The sequence below is a fragment of the Eufriesea mexicana genome, unplaced genomic scaffold (genome assembly GCF_001483705.2).
Source record: "Eufriesea mexicana isolate 0111107269 unplaced genomic scaffold, ASM148370v2 scaffold1725, whole genome shotgun sequence".
NCBI classification, from domain to species: Eukaryota; Metazoa; Arthropoda; class Insecta; order Hymenoptera; family Apidae; genus Eufriesea; species Eufriesea mexicana.
In genome coordinates, this window is record NW_016909819.1 from 245,831 (window position 1) to 273,113 (window position 27,283).

Consider the following 27,283-nt stretch of genomic DNA (forward strand, 5'->3'; position numbering starts at 1 on the left):
GTCGCCATCTAGTTAGGCAAATAATAATCAGGATAAGTAGATGTAATGAGTCAGACCGTCTGCAACATGTGAAAGACCTCACGTATTTACGAGTATTAACACGTTGACTGCTATGGTGGTCATCAGTAACTGACGCTTGTCTTTTCAGTGAGACCATGGTGGCCACTGGTGTCCGGCGATATTAATTTTTTAAATTTATATTTATTTTATTCCAACCAATTTTTCAATATTTCACCAACGTAAATAAATAGAGGACTTTGAATAGAAAATATTAATAATTTGCACCATTTTTTTTTTATTTGCCATATTATTTAACAATTCATCATTATTATGATTATTATTTTGCTATATTATTTATTAATTCATCATAATTAGGAATAATGGAAATTTTATCGTGTACTATGCCTGAGTGTGCTATAAAGTAGTACTATTTTTATCGTGTACTATGACTGAGTGTACTGCAAGGCAGTCAAAGTATTAAAAATCTATTTCAACCATAACTACAGAAAATACGCTATTAAAAGAACGAATTTTAACAGTGAGTGTATCTCGCGAATATTACCTTCACCGATATTTATTAATAATAAACAATTATTCAAAATAAACTGTACTGTACAAACGTGTAAATAATTTATTACATATATCCAATGATTCCTTAAAATTTATTTTAATAATATTTTTAATACGTTAATAAGTTGCACACAATATTCCATTTAACCCTTTGCACTCGAGTGGTGCCTCTCAGTCACCACTTAATCAAATTCTAAAGATGGATATTGATTAATACATCAAATTTATAATTACCCAACGATGGGTGGAATACCGAAGTAAAATAATTCTACGTTTTAATTTGCATACGATTTCTTATTTACCGTGTTAGAAATATCGTCGAATTTATGGCAGAAAGTCTTCAGAAGGAATTACTATTTTCCTGTAACGAAAAAATCGTTGAGTGCAAAGGGTTAATATACATATATACTACATTTACCTCGTCCATTGGTCAAATTTCTCATTTCCTCTGATCCTTCGTTTCAGCAACCCAGTTATAAACAAACGATTATACCCATTCCAACTGCGCAGGTAAACCTGTCACGCATGAGTACACAAGCACTGTCGCGTCTGTTATGTTTGCTCCTGCGACGACATAGCGAGCGACGTTGTGTGTCCGTTTCTTAATCTGCCTAATAGTTCGAACGACCTTTGTTTACAGAGGCACGCGCTAGAATTAACGGCACGTCGGATATATATGTAAACAGCGGCAGTCTTCTCACGCTCACCTGCTTGATGTCTCAAGGACCCCACGACCTAGGAACAGTAGCTTGGTTTCGTGGTAACCAGCCAGTGATGACGTCTCCTCATTCGGAGAACGACGTGAACGGAGAACCTCGCATCACCGTTGAAACCGAGTGGAGCGACGCTCTCACGTCGAGGTAAGTCTGTTTTATCCGTAATTTCCGCTATTACTGCAACGATAATCGTTGTGTTACCCTTAATACGAGAAAATGATAAATATGTCTCGTTTTTGAATTATTTTTCATTCGAGATGACTCATATCCGTTATATCGTATATATTAGTGATGGATGAAATTTTAATAACGATAAGAACAATTGTTTATTTAATTACAAAGGTTATCAAACACTAATATTAAGTTTAAATATAATTAATTTATCACGTGCTCACACGTCTTCTCACGTCTTCTCAAATCAGTATTGACAGCTCAAGGGATTGTACACGGAAGGAATAATGGATTTGATTGTCCACGGTGTAATAAGTCCACTTTCTCTCCCTCACAATTTGCAGATAGATTACACTTACGAGTACAATTACACGGTTTCGTGTAACGATAAGAAAGTACAAGACTATTGGGATCAAAACGGGATAAAGAAGCAGTAATAATGATGTAGGGCATAGAATTAATTAATTTATTTTTCGGAGAATTAATTTCAGGATTATTTTTAAGAATTGATTTAAGGATTAATTATTTACTAGTTTTTAAAGAATGAATTATCTAGTAACTTTTTAAGAATTAAGTTTGTCAGTAGTGGATGAAATTTAATAACAATAAGAACAATTATTTATTTAATTAGAAATATTATCAAACACAAATATTAGGTTGAAATATAATTAATTTTTCTCAATCCCATACTCACACCTGTTTTCACTATTATGACTCAATTGCAACTGACCTATGCCAAATCACTTTCATTTCTTTTTCTTTCTTCTTTCATACATTACATTGACATACACAATTCACACACACCTCAATCGTTACATGCATACTAATTTATCACAATAACCTGAATTCATTAGATATTTCCATCCCATTCATACTTGTTCCACTCATCCCAACACATACATATTTAAAAATCTGTGTAACCATTACCACAGTATATCCCGCGTGAACGATTTTATTTTTGAGAATCTTCACTGTCATTACTCGCATGTAATATACATTTAGGTGTAATAAACAAGTATTCAGTCTAGACTGAAAATTATTACGGACCTCATAAAATTAATTCGTCCACGTAATTTCATTTCGCTGTAAATGGTTTAATATTGAAATTTTAATCTGCAGTCGAGTAGAATTTTGATAGAATTTTTAATAGTAATTTTAATAATCATTGTAGAATTTTAATGCAGTGTCGAATTAACCTTTTCATCGACGTCGTAAATAAGGAACTCGTATCGAGCATAGAGAAGCAATGAAATTTGCTCATGTGCACCGAGTAGAAGGTTAAATTTGAGTGCAAGGAAAAGGCAAGGTTTCGCGTGTCCCTTTTGTTTCTGACAGTGAGAATTTACGCAACGAAGTGCCATTGAAAATATTTTCTTTGACGGGCTTGAATAATGGAAAAATCGATGTGTACGCGTATAACTTGCAGTGATATCACGTACGCTTACAACGGACAAAAGATTTTGACACAATAGCGAGGGAAATGATTCGATAATAAAAGAGGTTTTTGAATTAGTCGAAATTTTTGCTAACGGCAGGAAAGTTTTTTCAACGAAGGAAGTTTCGTTTGCAAAAAGAGACCTTTTTTTCACGAATTGCAAACGTCACTGCCAGAAGTTGCCATTCCAATTAAAAGTTCATAGGAAATTGTACGCGTATGTGTGCTTGGAAAACGTGTAAAAAAATCCTTTCTACTTTTGTACGAGCATTTCGTTTCTTAACGAACGAACTTAGAAAGAACATATCGGATAAAAATCTGCGTAGAAACGTATCGTTAGCTACGAGCGTTTATACAATAAATACTCTATGAGAGTTGTGTGTCAAGCTTCGCGACGAAACTGATGCAAAAGGGAAGAAAAGAAAAATTTCTAGCACGAAAAATGCGTTATTCAATTTCGAATTTTAAATCAGTATCGTTGTTGACACTTGTCAATTGCTATCGTGTGTGCACGATTTAACCCTTTGCGCAGTTACTTTTCTGTACAGGATTTAAAGATATATGAATATTAACCCTTTGCACTCGAGGGGCGACACTCGGTCCCCATTTAATCAAATTCTAAAGATCGTTATTAATTAATATCTCGAATTTAAAATTGCCCAACGACGTATAGAATATCGAGCTAAAATAATTCTGTCTTAAAATTCACTTCTTATTTACCGTTTTGAAAATATCGTCGACTTTATGGCAGAAAGTCTTTAAATTGCTATTTTTCTGTAAAGAAAAGATCGCCAAGTGCAAAGGGTTAAAACGCGCAGAATTTTGTCGAAACTGATTTGTGTTTAATACTACTTATAGTACGTAAATATATGTAGGAATTGTTAGGTGGCAGCCAAACTCGAAACCGCTATTTTCTATTTTCGAGGAACGGCCCAAGTGTTCCCACGTGCTTTACAGTCATACCTGGACAAAAGGGCATTGTCACAGACGGTGATCTTATGCCCTAATCACGCCACGCTCATCATTCCTACATATACAAAATTTTTAATTTCTCTAATTTTCTGTAGTTTTCTGTATTTTTCGACTTGCGAATGTCTCTAAAGGGTTAACCCTTTGCACTCGGCGATTTTTTGGTAACAGAAAAATAACAATTTAAGGACTTTCTGGCATAAAGTCTAGGATATTTTTTGTTATGGTAAAATTCAATAGTAAGCAAACTCTACATTCCAGCGGTGTGAGGGCGATCCCTTTCCCCAATGTTCTATCCTTTGTCTCATCAGTCTTTTGTCACCAGTCTCCTGAAGACGACTTTTGACCTGCGAGGCCCTCAACAGTTCTGTTTTGATCATTCGCTCGTCGAATAAAGATTTACACAGTTTCTCTACAGTTCTTTCACAGTTTACTATTCCTTGCGTAATAACCCCTTTAACATTTTTAAAACGGTAAATAAAAAATCGTATAGAAATTAAAGCGTAGAGTTATTTTTCTTCGACATTCCACGCGTCGTATCGTAATTTTAAATTCGATATATTAATTAACATCGATCTTTACAATTCGATTATATAACGACTGAGGGTCGCCTCTAATATTAGTATAAATACTCGACATCAGTCGTTAGTTTCGAAATTAGGACGGCATACGTAATACTAACGCTAAAACGAATTACTATCCTGATTCCGAACTCAACAAAATTAGTTATTGATCATCATATTACCAGGTTCGGTGTATAAACCAAGTATACAGCAGGTATCTGAAAACTGGAACAAAACAACCATATTCGCTACGCCGTTGCAAATCCCCATACATACACGTAGAATCACTTATCAAACAAGATATTGTTCGATACACCACTACATTAAACAGGAAACTAATCACTTACACGAGGAACAGGTATATTCACTGTGTCCTCGTATCCGTTTCCGGAAACTAAAATCCTTAATTAACATATTGCCCTATTAAACGCATAAATTATGAGCACACTCATACGTACGCGTAATTCCCAAATGCAGTGGAAAATGATTATATTCATCACGCGCAATTCAATTTCTTTCATTGTATCCATAGTCACGTTGTATCGGGAACTAAAATCGTTAATTTACACTTTATCCGATTAAACGAATAAATTACAAGCGTACAGATAGGTACATACGAATTCTCGAAATGAAAATGAAACATTCGCCGTGCAGAGTTTAATCTCTAGTTTTGTTTGGATTTCCACTAATTTCACGCAGCTCGGTTGCCGAGTGGAGATAAAAAATAAATTTCCCCGTGGCATGAAAGCACGAGTTCGAAGTTGAGTAGGAAAGTTTCTTTATGCTTGGATTCTTAAAACGAACAGTGAGAAAAGATTTTCCTAATTGTCCCACTTTTATTTACCTTGTACATTCGTCTTTAGACTCTGAAAAATGATTAAAACCCGTTTCTAAATTTTGGACACGTTTTTAAAATTTCATTCGCAACCTTTTTATTAAAGTAATACGAGTAAGATTTAATTAGAATGTATACTGATACATCATTTAGTGAGAATTAAAATGTTCATTATGTCAGATGCCTGTCATACGTCTCTATTATGCACAGCTACGCGGATGTTTATTGTTTAGATACTAAACGCTTTAATACTGAAGTCATCAGCCTAAAATGTGTACTTAAATTAAACAGTGAATTATAGCGGTAATTAGAGTGATGCGATATGTATATTCAGCGTGTATATGTTAGCTTTGTCCGCCTGAATATCTCTACTAATTTAGGCAATATGCGAAGATGTTGCAAAAGGCGTAAGATTTTGAAGAATTATGTAAATAATATGACATAAATTACATTTAAAATGTGCATATACAGGGTGATTCATTTATTAGTGTATTGAAAGGTATTGTCATTACTCAAAACCTCGGTAGTAGTCGTGTGTCCTTATCCTATACTTTCACGAATGTGTCACGGGACTAGTTTGCAAGGGCGAAAAATACAGGAAGCTACAGAAAATTAGAGAAATTAAAAATTTTGTATATTTACGTATTATAAGTAGTATTAAACACAAATCAGTTTCGACAAATTTTGTGCGTTTTAGTATCCATATATGTAGAAATGTTGAGCGTGGCGTGGTTAGGGCATAAGATTGTCACGGGACCAGTTTGCAACGACGAAAAATAAAAATAACTAGCCTCTATATGAGATACTACCGCAAGAGAAGTGACACGTATTTAAAATTTGAGAAGAACTGACTTTATTTAGGTTTTGGGATATATATATATGTGGTAAAGGATCGGATTTATGGAGATCGAACTTTAAACTTTGATTTTATTTTATTCTCTTGCAGTATAAATGCGTGGAGACTTAAGTCTTGTGAGATGCGTGATGGTGAATTGTCGAAAGAGCGTTCCCTCGAACCCTTCAGCCAGGTTCTTATAGGCCCTATGACGACCCATTGCGTCACTCAGTTCTGCTTCGAAAATTGATAATCTTTCTGGTTCCTCGAAGCAGAGTGACGCCATCCAAATAAAGACTCCTCTCACATATATATTCTTGCTATCTTATGCTAGATGGTTTGGAAGGGGTTCTATTGTGAAGTTTGGAAGTTTGGTCATCGAGTAGTGATCCGTATTAGCTGTTGTCACAGGATTTCGTCTTGGAATTTGGAACTGTAGTCATCTGCTGATTCATGTTGGAGTTTAGAGTCTTCCTTACTTGTCTCTCCTTACTTATCGTGGGCTGTCGTCACAAATGCATGTAAGGATTCTATATGAAAGGAAAAATCCGAGTCCTTTATTATTCGTCCCTGAAGATCGGTGTTTGTTAGCCATTCAGCCACAGCACTGATCACGTTGTGACGAAGCCTTATCTATCCCAAAAGTCAACAAGTCCTAAGACCAGCGGACCCTTCAGTGGACCAAATGCCTACAGCCTAAGTGACTACGTTATCGTTTCCCCACCTCCAGCCAGTACCCAACAACGAATGCATAAATAGCACCCGAAACTCTGAATAAAAGCAGTCGTAAATATTTTCTTGAATACCTCGTCTCATTTTTTAAATACCCCAGGTACTAGAACTTCGGTATAATTAATCAATACGTTTATAAACCGTGTATCGTAAGTTACTTTAATAAAATAATTATTAAATCGTTAAACGCTTTGAGTATCTCCGTGACAACGTGAACGTTTCATCCCTGTTTCCTGCCTTTTCTCGTGCAACAGATCACGCATACACAGTTCGTCCAACCAGACGAGACAGAAGACAATGCAACTGCGCGTGATCGACACGTAGACAGGACAGGATTGACCGAGAATTTCACCCCTAAAGATTAGGAAGTAGGGATCTACTTAACCACGGGAATTGTCGGTAAAGGATAGCTACAGATTCGCCTCTGAATGGCTGCTGCTCATCTGCAGCCTCAACACCGATCACCTGGACGTTCTGTTTCCATCCTCTTGCTTTCCCCGTTGAACGAAGCACCGGTTGATCCGTGGCGCTATGTTCGACACCATCCGTCAAAATTATACTCATTGATCAACTCGTAGCCGCCGCGTTGGGCGCGTAAATATCACGGTGACAATCCGATGCAGGGATTTGTCTTCCCCAAGAGGGGAAGAACGCGTCGCACGCAGCGCCAGCCAGCAGACAATTAATTCCTGGTTCTTGAGGCCGCGGCTCTTGTGGGGCCGGTTTCAGGGAGATCCTCGTAAATTCGTCGACGTGCAACGCCGGCCTGACAATCGTCAATCACGTCCAAAAACAGACGCAGCCCGGCTGCAATATTCCCGCGATACACAAACGCCAGAGCTGACAGGGGCCGGCTAGAAATGCAGAGCATGCCCGATGCGTCTTCACGGTGCACGGGCCGCCTGACAAAGGACTGGCCTGTTTCCTCTCGCGTTGAAGGACTAGCTGAATATTATATCGTAGCACGTGCTGGGACCGTCTCGACGTCTCAATGAGGGAAAAATGAAGACTCCGAGGGAATTGACAGCGGACTGCATACTCGATAAAATGATCTCGCTCTCATGAGGATGTCGGACTAATTGCAGTTCGAAATATATACCTGGTAGTGTGTACATATGCAGACTCGTATGATTCTACGACTAGAATAATATTGTTTCGTTTAATGGAACAAAAATAAGCTTCATTATTAAAATAACGTATTAATGTAATACAATAGATGTAGGAACCTGGATGAAGAACGTTATAGACCGATTAATCTTTTTAATATATTTCGGAACGCTTCTATATACAATACGAGCTCTACAGCGAGGCTACGTCGGAAAATACAATAACTATGAATCGGTGGAGAAGAATAAAAGCTTCCGTACAATTTTCGAAGGTGCTTATATATTCTTACTTTTTGGTTGGGTGGAAATGAACATTGGCTCTTAGTCAAGGTAGGAATGAGTAAGATGTTTTGAACTCTGACGTTGGCCTGCCTTTGATAGCTTAGACCTTTTAGTGACTAAGAGTCAACGGACCGTTGGTCATCCAAGACAGGAATTAATAAAGGCTCTGACAACTCTCTTACGACAGACCTCCAAAACTTCTGATTTCAACTGACTTTCAATACTGATTCTAAACTGCTAATCTTGAACCCTGACTTCGAACTGAAAACTGAAGCTCTAAACTGAGACTGAAAGATTGTCTCGCCCGCACCCTTGCACCCTTATTTAAACCTCGCACTCTGTCTTCTGTCATACTCGGACTTTCTTTCTTGATCGCTCATTTCCTACGCGATCTCGATGGACCGGGTATAGTGCGTTCGAGAAAAGAAGGCACAGCGTGTTTACATCCTCGGGGCTCCACTGACTCCTCGTAACTCCACTGGCATTCCCATTATCTCAGACAGTGAGTGCTATTGGCCGAAAATGGTGACCGATGATCTTCGTCGCCATCTTCGGCCAATGGCGGTCACTGTCCGTGATCATGAGAGTGTCAGCGGAGTTAATCACCTCGTGAGGATGTAAACACGCTGTGCCTTCTTTTCTCGAACTCACAGTACTTCAAACACAGGACGCATTCCTAAACTTTCACTCGTTTATCGCATTCCACTCTGTCACAAACATCCCTTACATTCGATCCTGTTGGCAATTGCACGTTGTCACTCTCGTTCCATGTCCCAAACACTCTTAGCATTCTTTCAGGGCCGCACTCATTCCATTCCTACATATATCAACTTTGTTTTCGACCTCTGCGGCCAGGAAAAAGGGACTTGAGCTTACAAATCTTGCTAATCTTGCTATATATCACCACTTGCCATATAAAGTCTATTGATCTAAGGCTTAAGATGAAAAATAATATGTTATTAATATATGTTGGAGGGTAAGACAAATACAGATGTGTCACTTGTCTAAGGTTCCTAGTGTCAAAGCCATAGCAAGTAACACAAGGCAAAGGACTACAATGTCAGGTTACAGGACATAATGCATAAGGACCTTTCCTCTTTACAGTTGACAGTTCCATTTAGGCAGCAAAGCAGCAAACACGTGTTCACTTCAAGAGTGTTACTACTACCTTCTGCTTAGTTACCTTATACGAATTGTCATACGAGAGTATCCACTATAGTAGTCTTATTATTAATAAATAAATATTTATTATAAAAATATATAAATATATAAAGATACTGCTTGAGCTAAATAAGCAAATAAACGAAGCAGTATAAAATAAACAAAACTGACTTCACGTTTACCTAACTTTGGTCCATCCATATTTATTTAGCTCTTTTTTACTTTAATTTAATTTTCTCTATACGAGTCTCAGCCATTTTATTTTCTCGTTGGTCGACCTATCGTGAACTACTCTACTGATGTAAGGACAATTTTCAATTAAATCTTTCAATTGGTACCCGATTATATTTCTGTAATTCCAAGGAGGGAGAATAAATTTTATGCGTTGAAGAGAATAAAAAATACAATTCGACTAATTGATAATAGAAGGAATTCGTGTTCAGAATTTTAAATACCTCGAAAATGGAAACACGTAACATGCGGTGTTTTTCTTTACAACCATAGATTTGACTGGATTTACTGCTACTCGATAATCGGTTATTGGTATTCGGTAACCGGTTAATTACTCTTTCAGCCCTTGGAGAATCGGAAAGTCATTATATTGGCAGGAAATAAAATCTCGTTCAGAATTCTATAAATATGTAGAAATTCATATTTTACATTTCCAAGCTCTCCATACTGGTATGTCTGTTGAAAATATTCAAAGTTCTACTTTAAAATAGTAATCAGCGCAGAAAAATGCCCTTGTAAACGCTTTATCTTTGAAATTGGGAATTTTTATATTTTCTGTTGCATCGAGAACCGGAAAACCGATATATTGGCGCTATTCATACTGAGAGATTTGTCTGTGAAATACCTCGCATATAAATATACCGATTTTTATATAAAAAGTACATTTTAATACGCCAAACGAAAATAGAAAAATTATTTTCAATCTTTATATCGTCTATTTTAATCGTCACAATTAGCCAGCAATTATTTGCGATTTATAAAGAATTATTATTACCTATTTTTGCCTATTGCCACTTTGATTATATTATTTATTCTATTAATTAAATTGGAGTGGTTTCGTTGTATTTTCTATAAAAGAAAAATGGGTCAGTTAACGAGTGAATCAAATACAACAATAATCAAAACTGAGTTATAGAAAAAATCAAATAAATTTGACATTTATTGTAAGAGGTATGACTATATTCTTCGAGCAACTTCGAAGCAAAAATCGTACGATTGTAAATGAAATTTGAGTTTACAGAAGAATTATAGGACGTTATTGACATAAATATCGAAGAAAATTACTACTTTTGTAATATTTTCGTGAATACAGGGAAAATCGATATTTTTCATTCACGTGTCAAACGTGACGTGACAGACAATTTTTGTGGCCAGATTTGAACTGGACATGGCCAATACACGAAAATACGTAACAAATCTTTTCATTCTCAAACAATGAGACCACGTTGATTTGTTCATATTCGTGCTATTATTCTCCTGCACTCATTTTTCGCATAAACGCGTCAAATTTGGGAATGAAAAATTTTACCAACGTTGATCTCCTTTTATATTATCGAGGAAGAAATAATCTTTAGGAGACATGCGTATAACTTTCATACTTATTTTTGCACAATTTGCATTGTCCTTAAGAAACATTGAAAACAAAACTATGTTACTTTGTCGGGTATTGTAGGGATCAGGTTGCGTTGTTTGAAGCATGGAAAAGGTGGCAGAAATTTTATTGCGTTTCTTTTAGATCAATGAGCTGCGAATTCGTTTCAGGCTGCGACATATTGGTGTTGGTGGGACTGGTACAACTAGGTCGTAAATTCGAATGGGGACTAAAGTTCACGTGTTTCGAGGGTCGAAACAAGCAGTTTGAGACATTTTCGAGAAATAAGGAGTTCGGGTCATGTGAATTTGAAATTGTTTCCCTCGCTTTGTGGTGTGTTCGGAGTGTACAACGCGATAATTAAATCCAGACAAGTTTCGCATTATACGAAACGATGCAGAATGTAGTGTTAGGTTAGGTTGGATAAAAGCACATTATCTATATTTTTCTCATAATTGAGAAATATTCGATTGAATAATATGTGTTTATTAAAATAATCAATAATTAATCTGTAACGTATAAACAGACGAAATTTATAGAGAAAAATGTAAAACTATATAAAATTAAATATATAAAACTTGGTTAATATTTTTAATATATTATTAAGGAAGAAATTTATTGTACGAACACATATGTACTGTTTGCATGAAACAATGAAAATTATGAATGTGTAAATATTTTGTCGCATACTGTACATTTCGGGTTAAGTACAGGAGCAAGAATATCATCCTGTTTCGATGTATCGATTTATATTTGAATGGATATTTAGATAGTGACATAAATTGGATGAGTTTAACTCCGATACAATATCTGTGTTACAAGTTCATGTTGCATAGCAAAGTTAGAATTTTGGATCAGATGGGAATACAGAATAATTCGTATCTTGGGATAGTGGATGGTTTATTAAATTACGAGATACTCTAAGGTTTCGCTTTCCCATAGTTGCGATTCTCAGTTTACCCATTCTGATCCGAATTTACACTCTCGTCGATTCCAAATTCGTCGTGAATGTATAATGCGATACGTCTTGCGAATTTTTATATCAATTTTGTAAAAATGACGCAGCTAGAGATTGCAAAATTTAAATGTCATTTTCCCATTGTTTCTAAAATCGTGTATATCATATTTACGTGGAGAAGATTCGACAAAATAACAATTTTTATAAGGATGTCAGAGTTTACAGTCACGTTGATTCCAAATTCGTCGTGGATGTATAATGTGATACATCCTGCGAATTTTTATATCAATTTTGTAAAAATGACGCTGCTAGAGATTGCAAAATTATAATTAAAATTATTAAATTACGAGATGTTCTAAGGTTTCGCTTTCCCATAGTTGCGATTCTCAGTTTACCCATTCTGATCCGAATTTACACTCTCGTCAATTCCAAATTCGTCATGAATGTATAATGTGATACGTCTTGCGAATTTTTATGTCAATTTTGTAAAAATGACGCAGCTAGAGATTGCAAAATTTAAATGTCATTTTCCCATTGCTTCTAAAATCGTGTATATCATATTTACGTGGTGAAGATTCGACAAAATAACAATTTTTATAAGGATGTCAGAGTTTACAGTCTCGTTGATTCCAAATTCGTCGTGGATGTATAATGTGATACATCCTACGAATTTTTATATCAATTTTGTAAAAATGACGCTGCTAGAAATTGCAAAATTAAAATGTCATTTTCTCATTGCTTCTAAAATCGTGTATATCATATTTACGTGGAGAAGATTGGACAAAATGACGATCTTTACGAGGATGTCAAAATTTCCGCGTTCTTAAACATGCATCATTTTTAATGCTGAAATGTCGCGTAAGAGGAGCATCGTTATTTATAAGATTGCAAGAAAAAAAAGTGTTTCGCGATTATTTATGCAAAACTGAATACCACTTCGTGTTTTCCTCTTTAATTCTCCCTCTTGCAAAATTTATTGTCGCCATAATCCCTCTACACCCTTCATTTTTTATGCAGGAGATCAGAATTCCCGCATCGCTCTATATAATTAAACAGCTCCAAGCCGAAAGCTGTTTTTTATAACGAACACATAAATAACCTAACACACAGGGGCTTATCCTATCCCAACACCTTTAGCGGTGAACTTGTGGACCGCTTTCCAAATCCAATTTAACCAAAATACGGCTAAAAAGGAATTCCGTCTCTGTTAACATTCAAACGTGAATTTTTATTTTCCCAACATCTTCGAGACTAAGTTCGCGAATCAATTTTAAATCGAATTTTGATGTAAAAGTTGTCGTAATGTGAACGAATATTTTTATACGGTTTATATCCATCGCTACACTGAAATATTATTTTCGAAATTCTAAACGCGACGCGGATATCGATAGGAAATGTATTTACAAAATAACAGCGATCTAGTAGGATATTGAAGTTTGTTGCCGAGAAGATATTAAAGATGAAATTTTAAGGGAAGATGAATAACGCACGAAAACTTCTATGATTCCCAGCTACTGAAATAAATAATAAATTATTTCAAGTTATTTTTAAGTAAAAAAAAAAATTATTTTAAGTTATTTTCATCGATATTTAACCCTTTCGCTCCTGAGTTATGATGAGGGCAGCAAACGCCCTGTCCTGAATTAATTTAACAAATTCAGAAGTCACTTAATATTTTATTTGTTTACACTAAGCAATTACCACCAACAATACACGATTTTCAGGGCTGTCCTGTCATTATGCAAATTTCTTTGTTTATTACTATTTATTATAAATCTAATATTTTATATATTGCTCTAGGCAGCAAATGTTTAGAAAATATATCAATGAAAAATCACATTTAGGGCTGTCCAAACTGAGATTAATAAAGTGAAATACATGATCTCACAATTTTTTTGACAGAGGGTAGGATAATGCAGGGATAGTATTGAAAAAATTTCTCTCCTATCCTAAGAGCTGGCAGGACTCGTCAAAACAGTTGGATTGCGTTCAGAAAGAATTTTCTAAGCTCTAATAGCTTAGAAATCCATGGACGTTGTATCACTTTCGCAATCCGGCTGTCATATTGTAGCGTGATGTCATACAACGTCTGCAGGGGTGAAAGGGTTGATATATGAACATCCTTTTCAATTTAATTTTGGCTACTTAACCTTTCAATATGTAAATCGTAGTCTGTAACTTATGGTTGCTCTGACCCACGTCAACGTTCACCCAATTTTCACTCAAAATCCAACCCTTATGCGTGCCAGCGTCGCACAGACGCGTGTGATCATTACTTTCGAATTTCACTTGCAGGGGTGAAAGGGTTAAAGATCGGTTCTATCTTCCTAGTACCTTTGATGCGAAATCTCCACGACCAAATTTCATTTAACAGAAAGCTAATTTAAACAAAGATTCCGTCTAGGTCGCTCGCTCAGATCTGTCACACGTGACATCTCTGAATCTCGATCGATTGCACTGCATCAGAAGCTAATTTCACCCTGAGAGACGTGCAAATTTGCCAAAATTTGCGAATCGATATCGCTGCCTCTATGATACGCTTCCATTACCTAGAGGGTTTATCATACTTAGGTACAGCTGACTTCTCGAGCGTTAAAATAATTATTTCTCGAATCAGGGTGTGTTCAGTTATAGCAGTTACGACCGGGATACCCCGTTACGTAACGCTTTAACGATCGTTATTAGTCCCACGGGTGCGATACGTTACCATGCGACACGATGAAAGTAGCCAGTGAAATACGGCAAGTAAATGATTAATCAATAATCTATTTGGAGCAAGTTGTTGGAACTTCATTTCAAGCCTCGCTATTCTACCTGTGCGACCGACGTTGAATTATCTTCTGTCATTCGAAGGGTCACTCGAATCTCGCTCGACCGATCGCAATTGTTACGCGAAAACGATTTTCGCTTTGTTGCCAAGCAGGAATTACCGCGGGAAACGCACTCGATCGTGATTCCTGGATCAATTTTATCGCGAGATAAAGAGGGCACGCCTGTGTTTCACTCCTTTCAAGTGTCGAAACACCGATAAGCCGCGAATGGTTTCTTTGGCTTGGACCTTTTGGTTGCGCGCGGCATTCGAAATGCGCTAACTGTCAATTTTTATTTAATTTTTACAATTGTAAGTAGTTTAAGTAGTAAATAGCTCCGGTCACCAATGACCATGGTGCGAGACGTAGCGAGTTGAGAGAAACATAATGGACGAATGGGTTACGATGAACAAAGTCTAGGAATGCGTCCGAGTGTCTGAGGTACCTAGCCCACCAAGGGCGAAGTCGCCTAGGAAATGAGTGATCAACGAAGAGAGCTTGCGTACGAAAGGAGACAATGTTAGGATTTAACCCTTTCGCTATAGTCACCGATCATGAGACGCCATCTACGCACGACGGGTGACTATAGTCACCGGGCACAAAAATTGAGCTAATAATTACGACAAGTGCTACCTTTCCGCTTAGCTCTCTTCGCAAAGAATTGCAAACGCTATTGCGATGATCGAATTTTCTTTTTCTTTTTTTAACCCCTTGACTATGGCAGATTTTGATACGCAGTGGCCGTACCATACGGCAGGAATTAAGTTACGATGTGCGCCATTTTTGTGTAAACAAGCACCCTCCGTGTCAGAAAGCCAAACTACGCCGAGCACCTATAGGCGCCCTTCGTGTCAAAAACGCTAAATTTCTAAGCGCCCATAGGCGCCAACAGTAGCCAAAGGGTTGAAGACTTGGCCCCATATTCCACCTTTCACATGGCGTTTCATTCTACGGGAAGACCTCCGCAACGGCGCCCACCATAGGGAAAGGGTTGAATAAGGGTGCAAGGACACAGACGAGTCAGAGTCATAGCGAGTAGAGAATCGTGCGTTTGAGAGTTAGGGTTCAAGAATTTCGGAAATACAGTACAGGTAGCCCTCCTACAACACGGCATCCTATAACACGGTTTCATTATAACACGATTCATAAATTGCGGGAACCCTCCTACAGCACGGCATCCTATAACACAATTTTGCTCTAACACGATAAGAAAATTGCAAAAATTTTTGTACAACATTGTACTTCTATATGAGCAGTGACGACGAATAAATTTATTAAATTAAAATTGCGTTGAATTAAAATTATATTTTTGTTTTTGTTTTGTTTTGTGTTGTAAATACGTTTATATTTTTAATAAAAGTTAAGTTGTTTATGTAGAATTAAAAAAAATTTGTTTTTAGTTAGTTTTCAAAATGTAACTCCCCTTTTTGTACTGACTCTGGGTCTCATACAACACGGTTTCACACAACACGGCATTTTCTAGGAATCTATTTACCGTGTTATAAGAGGGTCATCTGTATAATATTTTAGTTGAAATAAATCTGTTTTGTTATTAAAAAGGAGTGGTTGTTTATTAGACGCGCAGATCTCTGTCAGCATAGGATTAATCTAGCATTAATTCTACAATAATTTCTTGAAATATCTTCGAATCAATTACCGTAGCAGTTACTCTAGCCACTGGTGTATTTTATTTGATCTTCCAGAGCTAAAGAGCCAAGGCGAATGCCATTAATCTCTCCCACGACTGCTCGTATTGTTTGCTACAGTATTTAGAAGCAGAAATTTTACAGTTCCCTCTTTGGCTCTTTATTCCCTGATCTCTTATGCACACATTTCTTTCGCTTTTCATCACGAGATACATTCTCTTCCTCTTTCTCTCGCCCGCTCAGGCTGCAGACGTTCCTCGGAGACGTTCAGTCACGTGCACCTGAAATCTTTAGTTGCCAGCCATTCCTCTTCCGCAGCCGGGTCTCAAGCAAAGTCAACTCGCGATAGTCGATACCTTGTTACTCGCAGATACAGCTTTCCGTGAAATCTTCCATCGAATTTTCTTGTTTTCCGACTAAACCAGCTTCGTTCCGCTTGTCCGCGAGCACCTGGAATTTCGCGTCGAATCCTGCCTCCAGGAATAACAGTCACCGACCCTTTGATCTTCGTCGATCCTTCAAATATACAGTTTCTCGATCACCGTTAGATGCAGCTGCAGTTTAATATAAAAATACGGAAATGCTTCCCGTGACTGAACTATATTCTTCCCAAAGGGACTATTTATTTTACTTAGAGCCGACACGTTGTTCCCTTAACGTCAATGTGTACCGAGCATTATGTTGCGCTATGGTGGACGTGTTCGGGGCTATTATTACGAGGCTGAAAAGAATGATGTACAACGCTGTCAGTGTGATAATACGCTTAGGTGAACACGATCGTTGGATTTATTTTACGACGCTTGTCTATGACACCTGTATTTCCTCTGTTTCCGACAACAGTTGTCCAACCGTTGCCTCGTGCTAAACGACAGTCAGGAGTGTAAATTTATTTGGCATTTAGCTGGCTGGATCCTCGGCAATGATTAGTGCTCATTTTTCATCGCAAGTACTTAACGACCACGTGATTATTTCTCACTTTAGTTTCAAAGAATAAGACTTTGTAACCTGCATTGAAATATTGGATGGTTTGTTAAAAATTGTCTTTGACAGATATTAGAATATTAATTCATGATGTTGTTAACAACAAATAACGTTGTATAATTTTATAAATAAATATTTCGAACTTAAATACAGTGATTATACTTAATTATTTAAATATAGCGATAGATACTTAAATATTGTGACAGAAAATGAAGCTTAAGTATAGTGATCGAATCTAGATGTTATATTATGATTAGAGAGGTCAAAAACATCGCAGGGAAAATATTTTAGGAGATAATAGATAGAAGATGATACATTCTCTTAATTACTCAGAAGAAAATATATAGATTTATTTTTCCAAAATATTAATTATGTATTTTATTATTATTATTCCTGTTTCGAAATTAGGGTATTAATTGACGGTGTAGTAACATATAGTTAACGTTGTATAATTTTAGAAATAAATATTGCGAACTTAAATATAGTGATAGATACTTTAATATTGTGATAGAGAACGAAGCTTAAGTATAGTGATCGAATTTAGATGTATTGTGATTAAAGAGATCAAAAATATCGAAGAGAAAGTATTTCAGAAGATAATAGATAGAAGATGGTACATTCTCTTAATTACTGAGAAGAAAGTATCCGGTTTATTTTTTCAAAATATTGATTATGTATTTTATTATTATTCTTTCTGTTTCGAAATGTAAAGTCGCATATAACGTGATGGATTTGTTAATTGCGAAAGGTAAAATTATCGCACACTGCCATCCATTAAGTTACATTTCAATTCCATATTTTTATTTTATATATTTAATCCCCATTTGGGAAATTACAAAATTTCGTCGAAAAATTGTAAAACGTTGATGTAAACGGCATTTGCTTATTAACCTTTGAGTATGCTTCGATGCGATATCCACGACGGTATGGATATGAATATTCTGACAATATTATTGTTTTCGCTGATTGATATTTATTGATTGAACTGTTACATATTTTATTAATAATCTATTTATATTGGAACAACGATAACGCACATTCGCGCGTTAAAATATTTGTTGTTAAAGGTCCGTTTTATTAATAATCGATTCTCGTTTCGCTAATGTAATAGGACAAAAAGTGGATTGAACACGAGGAAAATTTATTTTCAAAGCTGAACCCGTAATCAAATATTATCGCAAAATAATATCAATACACTCTGTAAAGTTCAATACGATTCAGCTGATACCGTATGATTGTTCCTATTATTTACCTTATTCGTAGCTACAAAATTTCACAAAAATATTCGCATAAGCAATCTCTTATGTCAACTACAAATTCTTTAAAATATAAATTATACGTGAATAATATTAAATTATTATAATGGAAATAAATAAATAAGTATAAATATATATATCATTAATATTCCATATATAATTTTTATTGTATTTTATATTATATTGTAATGTATATTAGTATTATTATTACTGAATTCCTGTTTTAACAGAAATCATTTAACTGTTCCAAATCGTAAAAATCGTTAACTGTTCCAAAAGGTAGCTTTGAATGACTGCAAAATCAAAAATTCTGCCTTCGAACGGTGTGATAATTCTAGCGTCAAAAAATAGTCATCTCGTATAATAATTGCTTACAGAATAATTCCGATGTTGTATGCATTTAATCGTTAATAATTAATTAAAGCACCGTCGTTGGTTGAAAATTACATAGAGTAACATATCATAAATATCCAACCGAGCCGAAGATTTATCATCCAGAAACAGGAAATGCTTGTATTTTATTCACGATTTATTCCTAACTACACAGGAAACACTCAACTCGTGGCTTTTAATGGTAATTGCGGTAGTTCGTATTAATGAATTACTATGAAGTAATTAAAGTTTCAGTTGATGAATGACCAACGAAATTGAATCACGAAACGTGTATATTTTTCGCGTTGGGCATTTGGTGGAAGAGAAATTCATCCTACCACAAGCGTTATTAAACGGCAATTAATAGCCGTTAGATCATCGATGTTTCATTGTTAATTTCGTCATGAATTATTTCGTACATCCCATCGGCGGAACCGCGTATCGATAACCACTGGTGAAATTAAAGCCATTTCTATCATTCATATGCAATTGCTTTCCCAAATTTATGCATCTCACATGTTTTTGTACGTTAGAACGACGATTAAATCACCAATGATGACGACCAAATTAAATGATTCCTTGATTAATCGATTTTATCGCGGTCAGTACATCGCCCATTCCATCGTATCTTTTTTAAACGACTCGAGTGACGAGTATTGTTCAATCTCATCAACGCAGATTAAATCACTATAGCTTAATCCCCTTTCACTTCTGAGTTATGAAGAGAGTAGCTAACTCTCTGTCCTGAATTAATTTACCAAATTTTATTTCTGTTTAAATCTGATAAAAACTTGATCAAAATATAATATCACGCATTATAAGCTTACCTGTGGTGATGAAGATGAATACAGAAGTTCAAAAAGCACTGAAATATTTTATTTGTTTACACTAGGAAAATACTACCAAGCAAATTTCTTTGTTGATTATTATAGGAATAGTAAATGAGGGACACTCGTTTATTAGGGTAGCGTGTCATTGCCCGGAACTTAGGTCTAGAGGACCCATTAGTATTTGGCTTCCACATGGGCCATAGGGGGTCGGGGCCAGGACACGTGAGGTGGCTTGGCGCAACCCCATCTTTCCCTGGCACAAACCTAGAGTGACCCTTTGGTGGAGCTAACTCGGAGGAAGAAGTCTCCTGTACCCTTAACCTTGGGGTAGAGGGAGTTTCTCCTCCTTCGGGGAGGCGCTTGTCCTCTGGACGGGCTTTAAGGGGGCCCGTTCTGGGGGACAGAGTCAGCTACTTACAAAGGGGTTACTAAGGAGTTACAAGTCAGTTACAAAGATGGTTATTAAGCAGTCATCAAGTAGTCAGGTCAGTGTGTGAAGAGATAGAATTATTTTGTAGGAAAAGCGAGCCAATAAAGAAAATTCCTACACTATTATATATTATAAATTTAATATCTTATGTAACGTTCTAAACAGCAAATATTTAGAAAATATACGAATAAAAAATAACATTTAGGGCAGTGATCTATGAACTAAGGCCTATAAAGTGCACACAGACGTGAAACACATGGTCTCACAATTTTTTTCACAGAGGGTAGAATAATGCAGCAATAATCTTGTATTGAAAGAAATTTCTCTCTTATCCCAGGAGCTGGCAGGACACGTCAGAACAGTTGGATTGCGTTCAGAAAGAATTTTCGGAGCTCTAACAGCTTTGAAATCCATGGAAGTTGTATTACATCCGCAGTCATGTTGTAGCGTGACGTCATACATCTGCAGGATTGAAAGGGTTAATATATGAACCTCCTTTCCAATTTGATTTTGGCTACTTAACCTTTCAATATGTAAATCGTAGTCTGTAACTTATGGTTGCTCTGACCCACGACAACGTTCACCCAATTTTCATCCAAAATCCAATCCTTACGTGTGCCAGAGTCACACAGACGCGTGTGATTATTGCTTCCGGATTTCATCGATCCTGGAAAATTACCAGATCGATGATAACCGAAAGCAACGTTCCCATAATGCTTCATCATCGTTAAAAATTCAACTGGCACACGGGTATTAGCACCACGCACGCGTATAATCGCTACGTTCGCCTATCATCGATTCGGCAAAATTACTGTATCGTCTGAACCAGTTGCAGGTACTTACAGAGTATCGTAAAAGGGTCAGATGAGTTGCTGCGTCCTCGCGTTTCTACAGAGTTGACAGTAACGGAGTGTCGTAAAATTGCAACATGAGTTAGCGACCATCAACGCTTCCTCTCTCTCTCTCTTTTTCTCTCTTTACTCTTGGTGATCAGCTAGCAGGTCTTTATTCCCCTTGGATGGCTGCTCAAGAGAAAAAGCTAAGGATATTCTGTCTTGTAAATGACGCAAAGAATGAAGATTCAACCCTCCTCGATGAAATTACTGGTCTCTGAATAAATGTAAATAATGACGATTTAAAACTTGGTCTTATGGTAATAACAGATTTATTTCCACCATGAACTTCATATTTCTATGTTGGTGTAGTCTATGACACGTGATTTGCAATTGATCTGATCAACTTTGAATGTACAAATTCTGTTATGGTGGTGTGTATAGTTTCACGTTGATGTTTCTGATCATAGTCTCTGCCTGAAATTGATTAAAAATTTTTTTTTAAATTTTGTCTTAGTTTTTCGAATGTGTTACTGTTAGTTACAGTGAACTATCTAGGTAATGGAGTGTTATTGGCTGTGTTTTGGAATTTTCTTAGAATATTACGATGAATTATTAAATATGGCAAAGAAAAAGAAAACGGTGCAAATTATTAACATTTTCTATTCAAGGTTCTCTATTTATTTACGTTGTTCGAATGTTCAAAAATTGATTAGGATGAAGCAAATAAAGCAAATATAAATTTAAGAAATTAGTATCACTGGATGCTGGTAACCACCATGGCAGTCAACGTGTTAAGAGGGTCGAATGCTATTTTTCTTGGTTTTTTAACACGGTCAACAGTATGAGACCTCCACTGATTTTTCAATTAGGTGAATATTCATTTTTAGCATTATTCGATTAAACTCGAAGGACCTTAGTTCAGAAAGGAATTTTTTAAAGTCACGAGTGGTGTGATAGTTATTCGTAATCAACGTCGAGCTTTAAATATTAGATTTTCTCTGATATTTACCTGTTAACAAAGTGATTCTTCGGACCCCTTTAGATCAACGTACCACGTGTAAATTTAACTAAACCCGAACGATCAGCACAATGAGCCACAAGTAATAATGAATTCTATGGATCGACCTGTGTGCACCTCCAATGTTAAATTGGTAACGGTGAAGGTTGTAGGAAGAAGTTGATTAAATACGTCTAAATTATTATTATCGATGAAGTGGTCGAAGTAATACCACAATTAATATTTTAATTAAAACTTTTCAGCAGTTCAACAAATCTATCAATTGACCTATTATTTATTCGTTATTGTATCGCTGCGTTATATGTTAACAAATAATTTTCGCATTATAATCTGTTGCAAATTTTGTGCAAGTTTAGTACTAGGTTATTATTAAAGCTTTCCTCGTGTTTTCGTGATTTTTAATTAATTTATGACATTCGAATACAGTATTATAATACATAGTGAACATTTTCATGAGGAAGAAATAATCTTTTAGTGATCAGTTTTATATGTTTATTTATTTATTTATTTATTTTATTCTCAACAACGTTCGAGACTTGCCCATATCACTGCAACTCCCATTCTTATATTTATATTTATATTTACATTTTTATATACGTTCTTATATTTATATTTCACCTAATCTATGCTTCTCTTATGTTTCTTTTTTATTTTTCTTATTTATGTATTTTATGTACAAATTTTATTATGGTATGTAACTAGAATTATATAGAAATTACGATTAATGAATATGGATCAGCAAAGTACAAAATCAAACGTCAATTTTTCATTTCATTGCAGATTAAAGATCACCCATGTAAAGAGAAGCGACTCTGGAAACTATAGTTGCGTGCCCACTGTGGCTGAAAGGGCCAGCATCAACGTTCATGTTATTAATGGTGAGTTTCACATATATATTGCATGTGTACTCAACAATTTAGCCAGTACCTTGATTATTAACGGTTCATATGTCGAGGTTAGAGATATAAGTGATACGTTATACTGCTAATTATTGTAGTCGAGCTAATTTCTTTATAATTCCTCGGTAGAAGGAATTAAATGTAACAAATTAGGGATATGATAAGGGAGGGAGTAAAATTTTCTAGTAAAAATATAATACTGTGAATAATAATTTTGACGAATCCATGGTGCTGGGAAATAGCATGTAAAAATTTGTAAATATTTTCTAACTATTTCGGAATTTTATAAATTATTGCATTCAGTATAAATATGATGTTCTATAAATAATGTAATTTCGATATTTCATTTTGGCGTTGTACATATATAATACTAATGTATAAGAAGGAAAATTTATCATTAAAATCTAAAATCGGAAAAGGACTGCAGAATTAACTATAAAACATTCATTAGTGGTGGTTAATATTACAAGTTGCGTTAAAAGTATATAATTTAAATTCTTTACTAAAATGTAAAATCAAGAATAGATTTTAGAATCAATTGTGATAAATTAATTGACAAGATCAGTCAATTAAGTTAATTTCAATCAGTTCTGTAGACTAGGTTTGAAATATTTAATTTAAATCGAGGATCAAAATTTAAAATCAGAAATTTATTTCTGTAATTAAAATATATTTATTCGGTCATTGAAATATATTTAAATATTAAAATAATATTATATTTAAAGAATTAAATTAAAGAATTTATATTTAAGAATTAAAATATATTTATTCGTGATGATCAAAATTATAGAATATATTAAAAACGACTGCTTGAATGCTAAATTAGCTAGCTAAAATAAATGGTAACATAATTGATTGATTAAAATACGAAATTTACTTCAGTGGCATTAAATTTGAACTCGATTTGTACCAATCGATGAAAATTTCTATTTGGAAGAAGAAAATTTATCGAGATAACACCATAAAGTAAAAAGTGATACATATCATTCTTTAATTCTGGTTTCTACCAGAATTTCATTCAATCAGGTTTCATGAATCGAAATTACAAAAGGTGGCATGCATAATTGAAATGTAGAGAACTGACCAAACGCGAAGGTAATTTCTAAGAAATTATCTTGGAATCGTAATCTCGAAATTGAACAAGTCCCAAAACAAAATTCAACAGAATATCTTTGTCTAATAACATATTGTAAAATATACTACATATGTATAGGTACATATCCGTTTGTCAATCGATTTTAAATACAAATCCAGAATCGTAATGACGAAAGTAGATTTCAAATAATACAATTAAAACACGTTGATGCAATCGAAATTTTTAATCACGTTACTTTCGTATATCGGAATCTCGTTTTATCGTCTAACAAAAGTAAATTTCAATCACGCTTTAATTGTTATTTTGAGGAGTGAAATTGTACTCAAAGTGAATTATTTATAAATTGGATAAATTTCATTGTCGTATAATTTAATTTTATCGTTTTATAATTTATCGGAATGGATCAAAATTAGTTTTCGTGCAACAAATAATTGAGCAGGACCTGATTAAATATTTTTACCAGAGATCGAGCTGATGGTTGAATTCCCTCTCACGATTTAAATACTGCAGCATAATTACAATTTTTTCGACCAAATCGCTCAAGGGTATTTCGTAAATGGAATACAGAGAGCTGGATATTTTGCGAAATTCATGCCTCTCGTCGATTCTCGTTGTTATCTCGATTTTCCTGCCACGAAAAGAGGCTTTCTTCTGGAAAGATAAGGATCCTCAAAGCTTTTTTCTTTGAACGCAAAAATCTCCGAAGCTTCCATCTTGGAACGCGACGATCTCCCAAGCTTCCATCTTGAAACGCAATGATCTCCCAAGCTTCCATCTTGGAACGCAATGATCTCCCAAGCTTCCATTTTCGAACCCAGTGATCCCCCAAGCTTCCATTTTGGATCGCAATGATTTTCAAGCTTCCATCTTGGAACGCAGTGATCTCCCAAGTTTTCATTTTCGAACGCAAGATATCCCAAAGCTTTTTTCTTCGAGCGCAAAAATCTCCCAAGCTTCCATCTTGGAACGCAACGATCTCCCAAGCTTTCATCTTTGAATGCAAGATCTCCCAAGCTTCCATCTTGGAACGCAGTGATCTCCCGAGCTTCTATTTTGGAATGCAATCATCTCCCAAGCTTCTGTCTTGGAACACAACGATCTCCCAACCTTCCATCTTGAAACGCAGTGATCTCCCAAGCTTATATCTTGGAAAGTAGTGATCTCCCAAGCTTCCATCTTGGAACGCAGTGATCTCCCAAGCTTCCATCTTTGAACGCAACGATCTCTCAAGTTTTCATCTTGGAACGCAACGTTCTCCCAAGCTTTTATCCTCGAACGCAAGATCTCCCAAGCTTATATCTTTGAACGCAACGATTTCCAAAGCTTCCATCTTGGAACGCAACGATTTCCAAAGCTTCCATTTTGGACCGCAACAATCTCCCAAGCTTTCACCTTCGAACGCAAGATCTCCCAAGCTTCCATCTTCGAACGCAACGATTTCCAAACCTTCGATCTTGGAATGCAATGATCTCCAAAGCATCCATTTTGGGACGCAGCGATCTCTCAAGCTTTCATCTTCGAACGCAAGATCTCCCAAGCTTCCATCTTCGAACGCAACGATTTCCAAAGCTTCCATTTTGGAACGCAACGATCTCCCAAGTTTCCATTTTGGAATGCAACGATCTCCCAAGCTTCCATCTTTCAACGTAACTACGAGGCTTCCAAACTTCCTAATTCCTATCTAATATTATTCTTCGAAATTTCATAAGCTCGGGGCTGTACCTACGGAATGAAGTCCATTCGACTGCAAAATGAATTTTCGAAGGAACCCTACGTTCCTCTCTTGCCCTTGTTCTACCAATCGAACACTCTCGCAAGGGCTCATCCAATTAGAAATTTTCCATCGGTAATATTCGGAAAGGGATGGTGATCGCGCACGGTACACGGAGAAACGAAATCGGGCAACGAGAAAGCGGATTAAAAAGAGTTCCTGCAGGGGATTGAAAATTACGGAATCCCGTTGTTATTAAAAATTCACGAGCTCCCGTGAAGTTTCGACTTTTGCTCGCGATAAAATGTTAATTTTGCAAGTTGGAGCCAGTTAGATCGCGTGGAATTATTCGACCGGGAGCCGGAGTTTCGAAAAGACGACGAGGAGGAGGTGAAAGCTCCGAGGAATTCGGAAAACAAATTTACAAATACGTATCTCTGGTTGGAAGGAAGTTTCCAGCTTCAATTAAAAAATTAATAAAGGCAGAGATTAAAATTTTTAAGTCCTGCAAGATTTGAGGAAACGCTTCGTGTACAGAAAAACTCGACTTGTTGATTTTCGTACTGTATATATCACGTCGAGTAATTGGAGGAGTTAATTAATGTTACTGATTGCTGCGGTAGCGTTGGAACTTGACTTTTACTTTAACAGGAAAGTTACCTTTTAATAGTATTCAGAGATAACAGTGATTTTTAAATGGGAAATTAATTAAAAGGTTTATTAAAGTATTTTAATTAACCGGGAAATTAAAACAAATTATTTTACCTGTCTTGCAACTTCTACCGCGAATTTTTTTATATATTATAGTTTTATATTTTTATTATATTAATTTTACCATATATTATAGTTTTATATTTTTATTATATTAATTTCTTTATATACTATAGTTTTATATTTTTATTATATTAATTTCTTTATATATTATAGTTTTATATTTTTATTATATTAATTTCTTTATATATTATAGTCTTTCGTAGTCTTGTTCCTGTATTTTTGGCGAGCCATAGTGACATACAATGTTCTCCATACAATTAATTACTTATTTCCTAATTGACATAACCCCGACATTTTCATCATCGTTAAAGTCACATAAACTATGTCCATATATTTCGACATCGTTACTCGCGTGCATGTTACCGGTATAATTTATCGGAATTCTCTCCACGTAGTATTAACTACGTACTGTGTATTCAATTAGAAAATTCCAACAATATTGTTTAACTCTGAATGTTCAACACGCTATCTCTTTCGAGAATTTCGTTCATTCAGATCTTCGTAAATTATTTTCACGATGTTACTCGAAGTGTGCATATAAATTTCCTTCGATGAAATATTAATTTTTCGACAAAGTGGCTAATTCAAAATTAATTCCCTCTTCGCTTGAAATCAGAATTTTTATTTCAGTTGAAAGATAAATATCGAAGAACAGTTTCTCGATGTCCAATATAACAGTGAAAAATAT

The 27,283-nt window shown here is 35.6% G+C and overlaps 1 protein-coding gene across 1 annotated transcript in view; it reads left to right on the top strand.

The window, feature by feature from the left end:
- Positions 1-1,217: 1,217 nt before the first annotated feature.
- The window catches only part of dpr1 (defective proboscis extension response 1), a 101,566-nt gene continuing 75,500 nt past the window's right edge, over positions 1,218-27,283 (top strand). The window contains exons 1-2 of the mRNA XM_017901588.1: positions 1,218-1,430; positions 22,896-22,993. Coding sequence (XP_017757077.1) covers positions 1,285-1,430; positions 22,896-22,993 — 244 coding nt within the window. The 5' untranslated portion in view covers positions 1,218-1,284. The remainder of the gene's footprint in view (positions 1,431-22,895; positions 22,994-27,283) is intronic.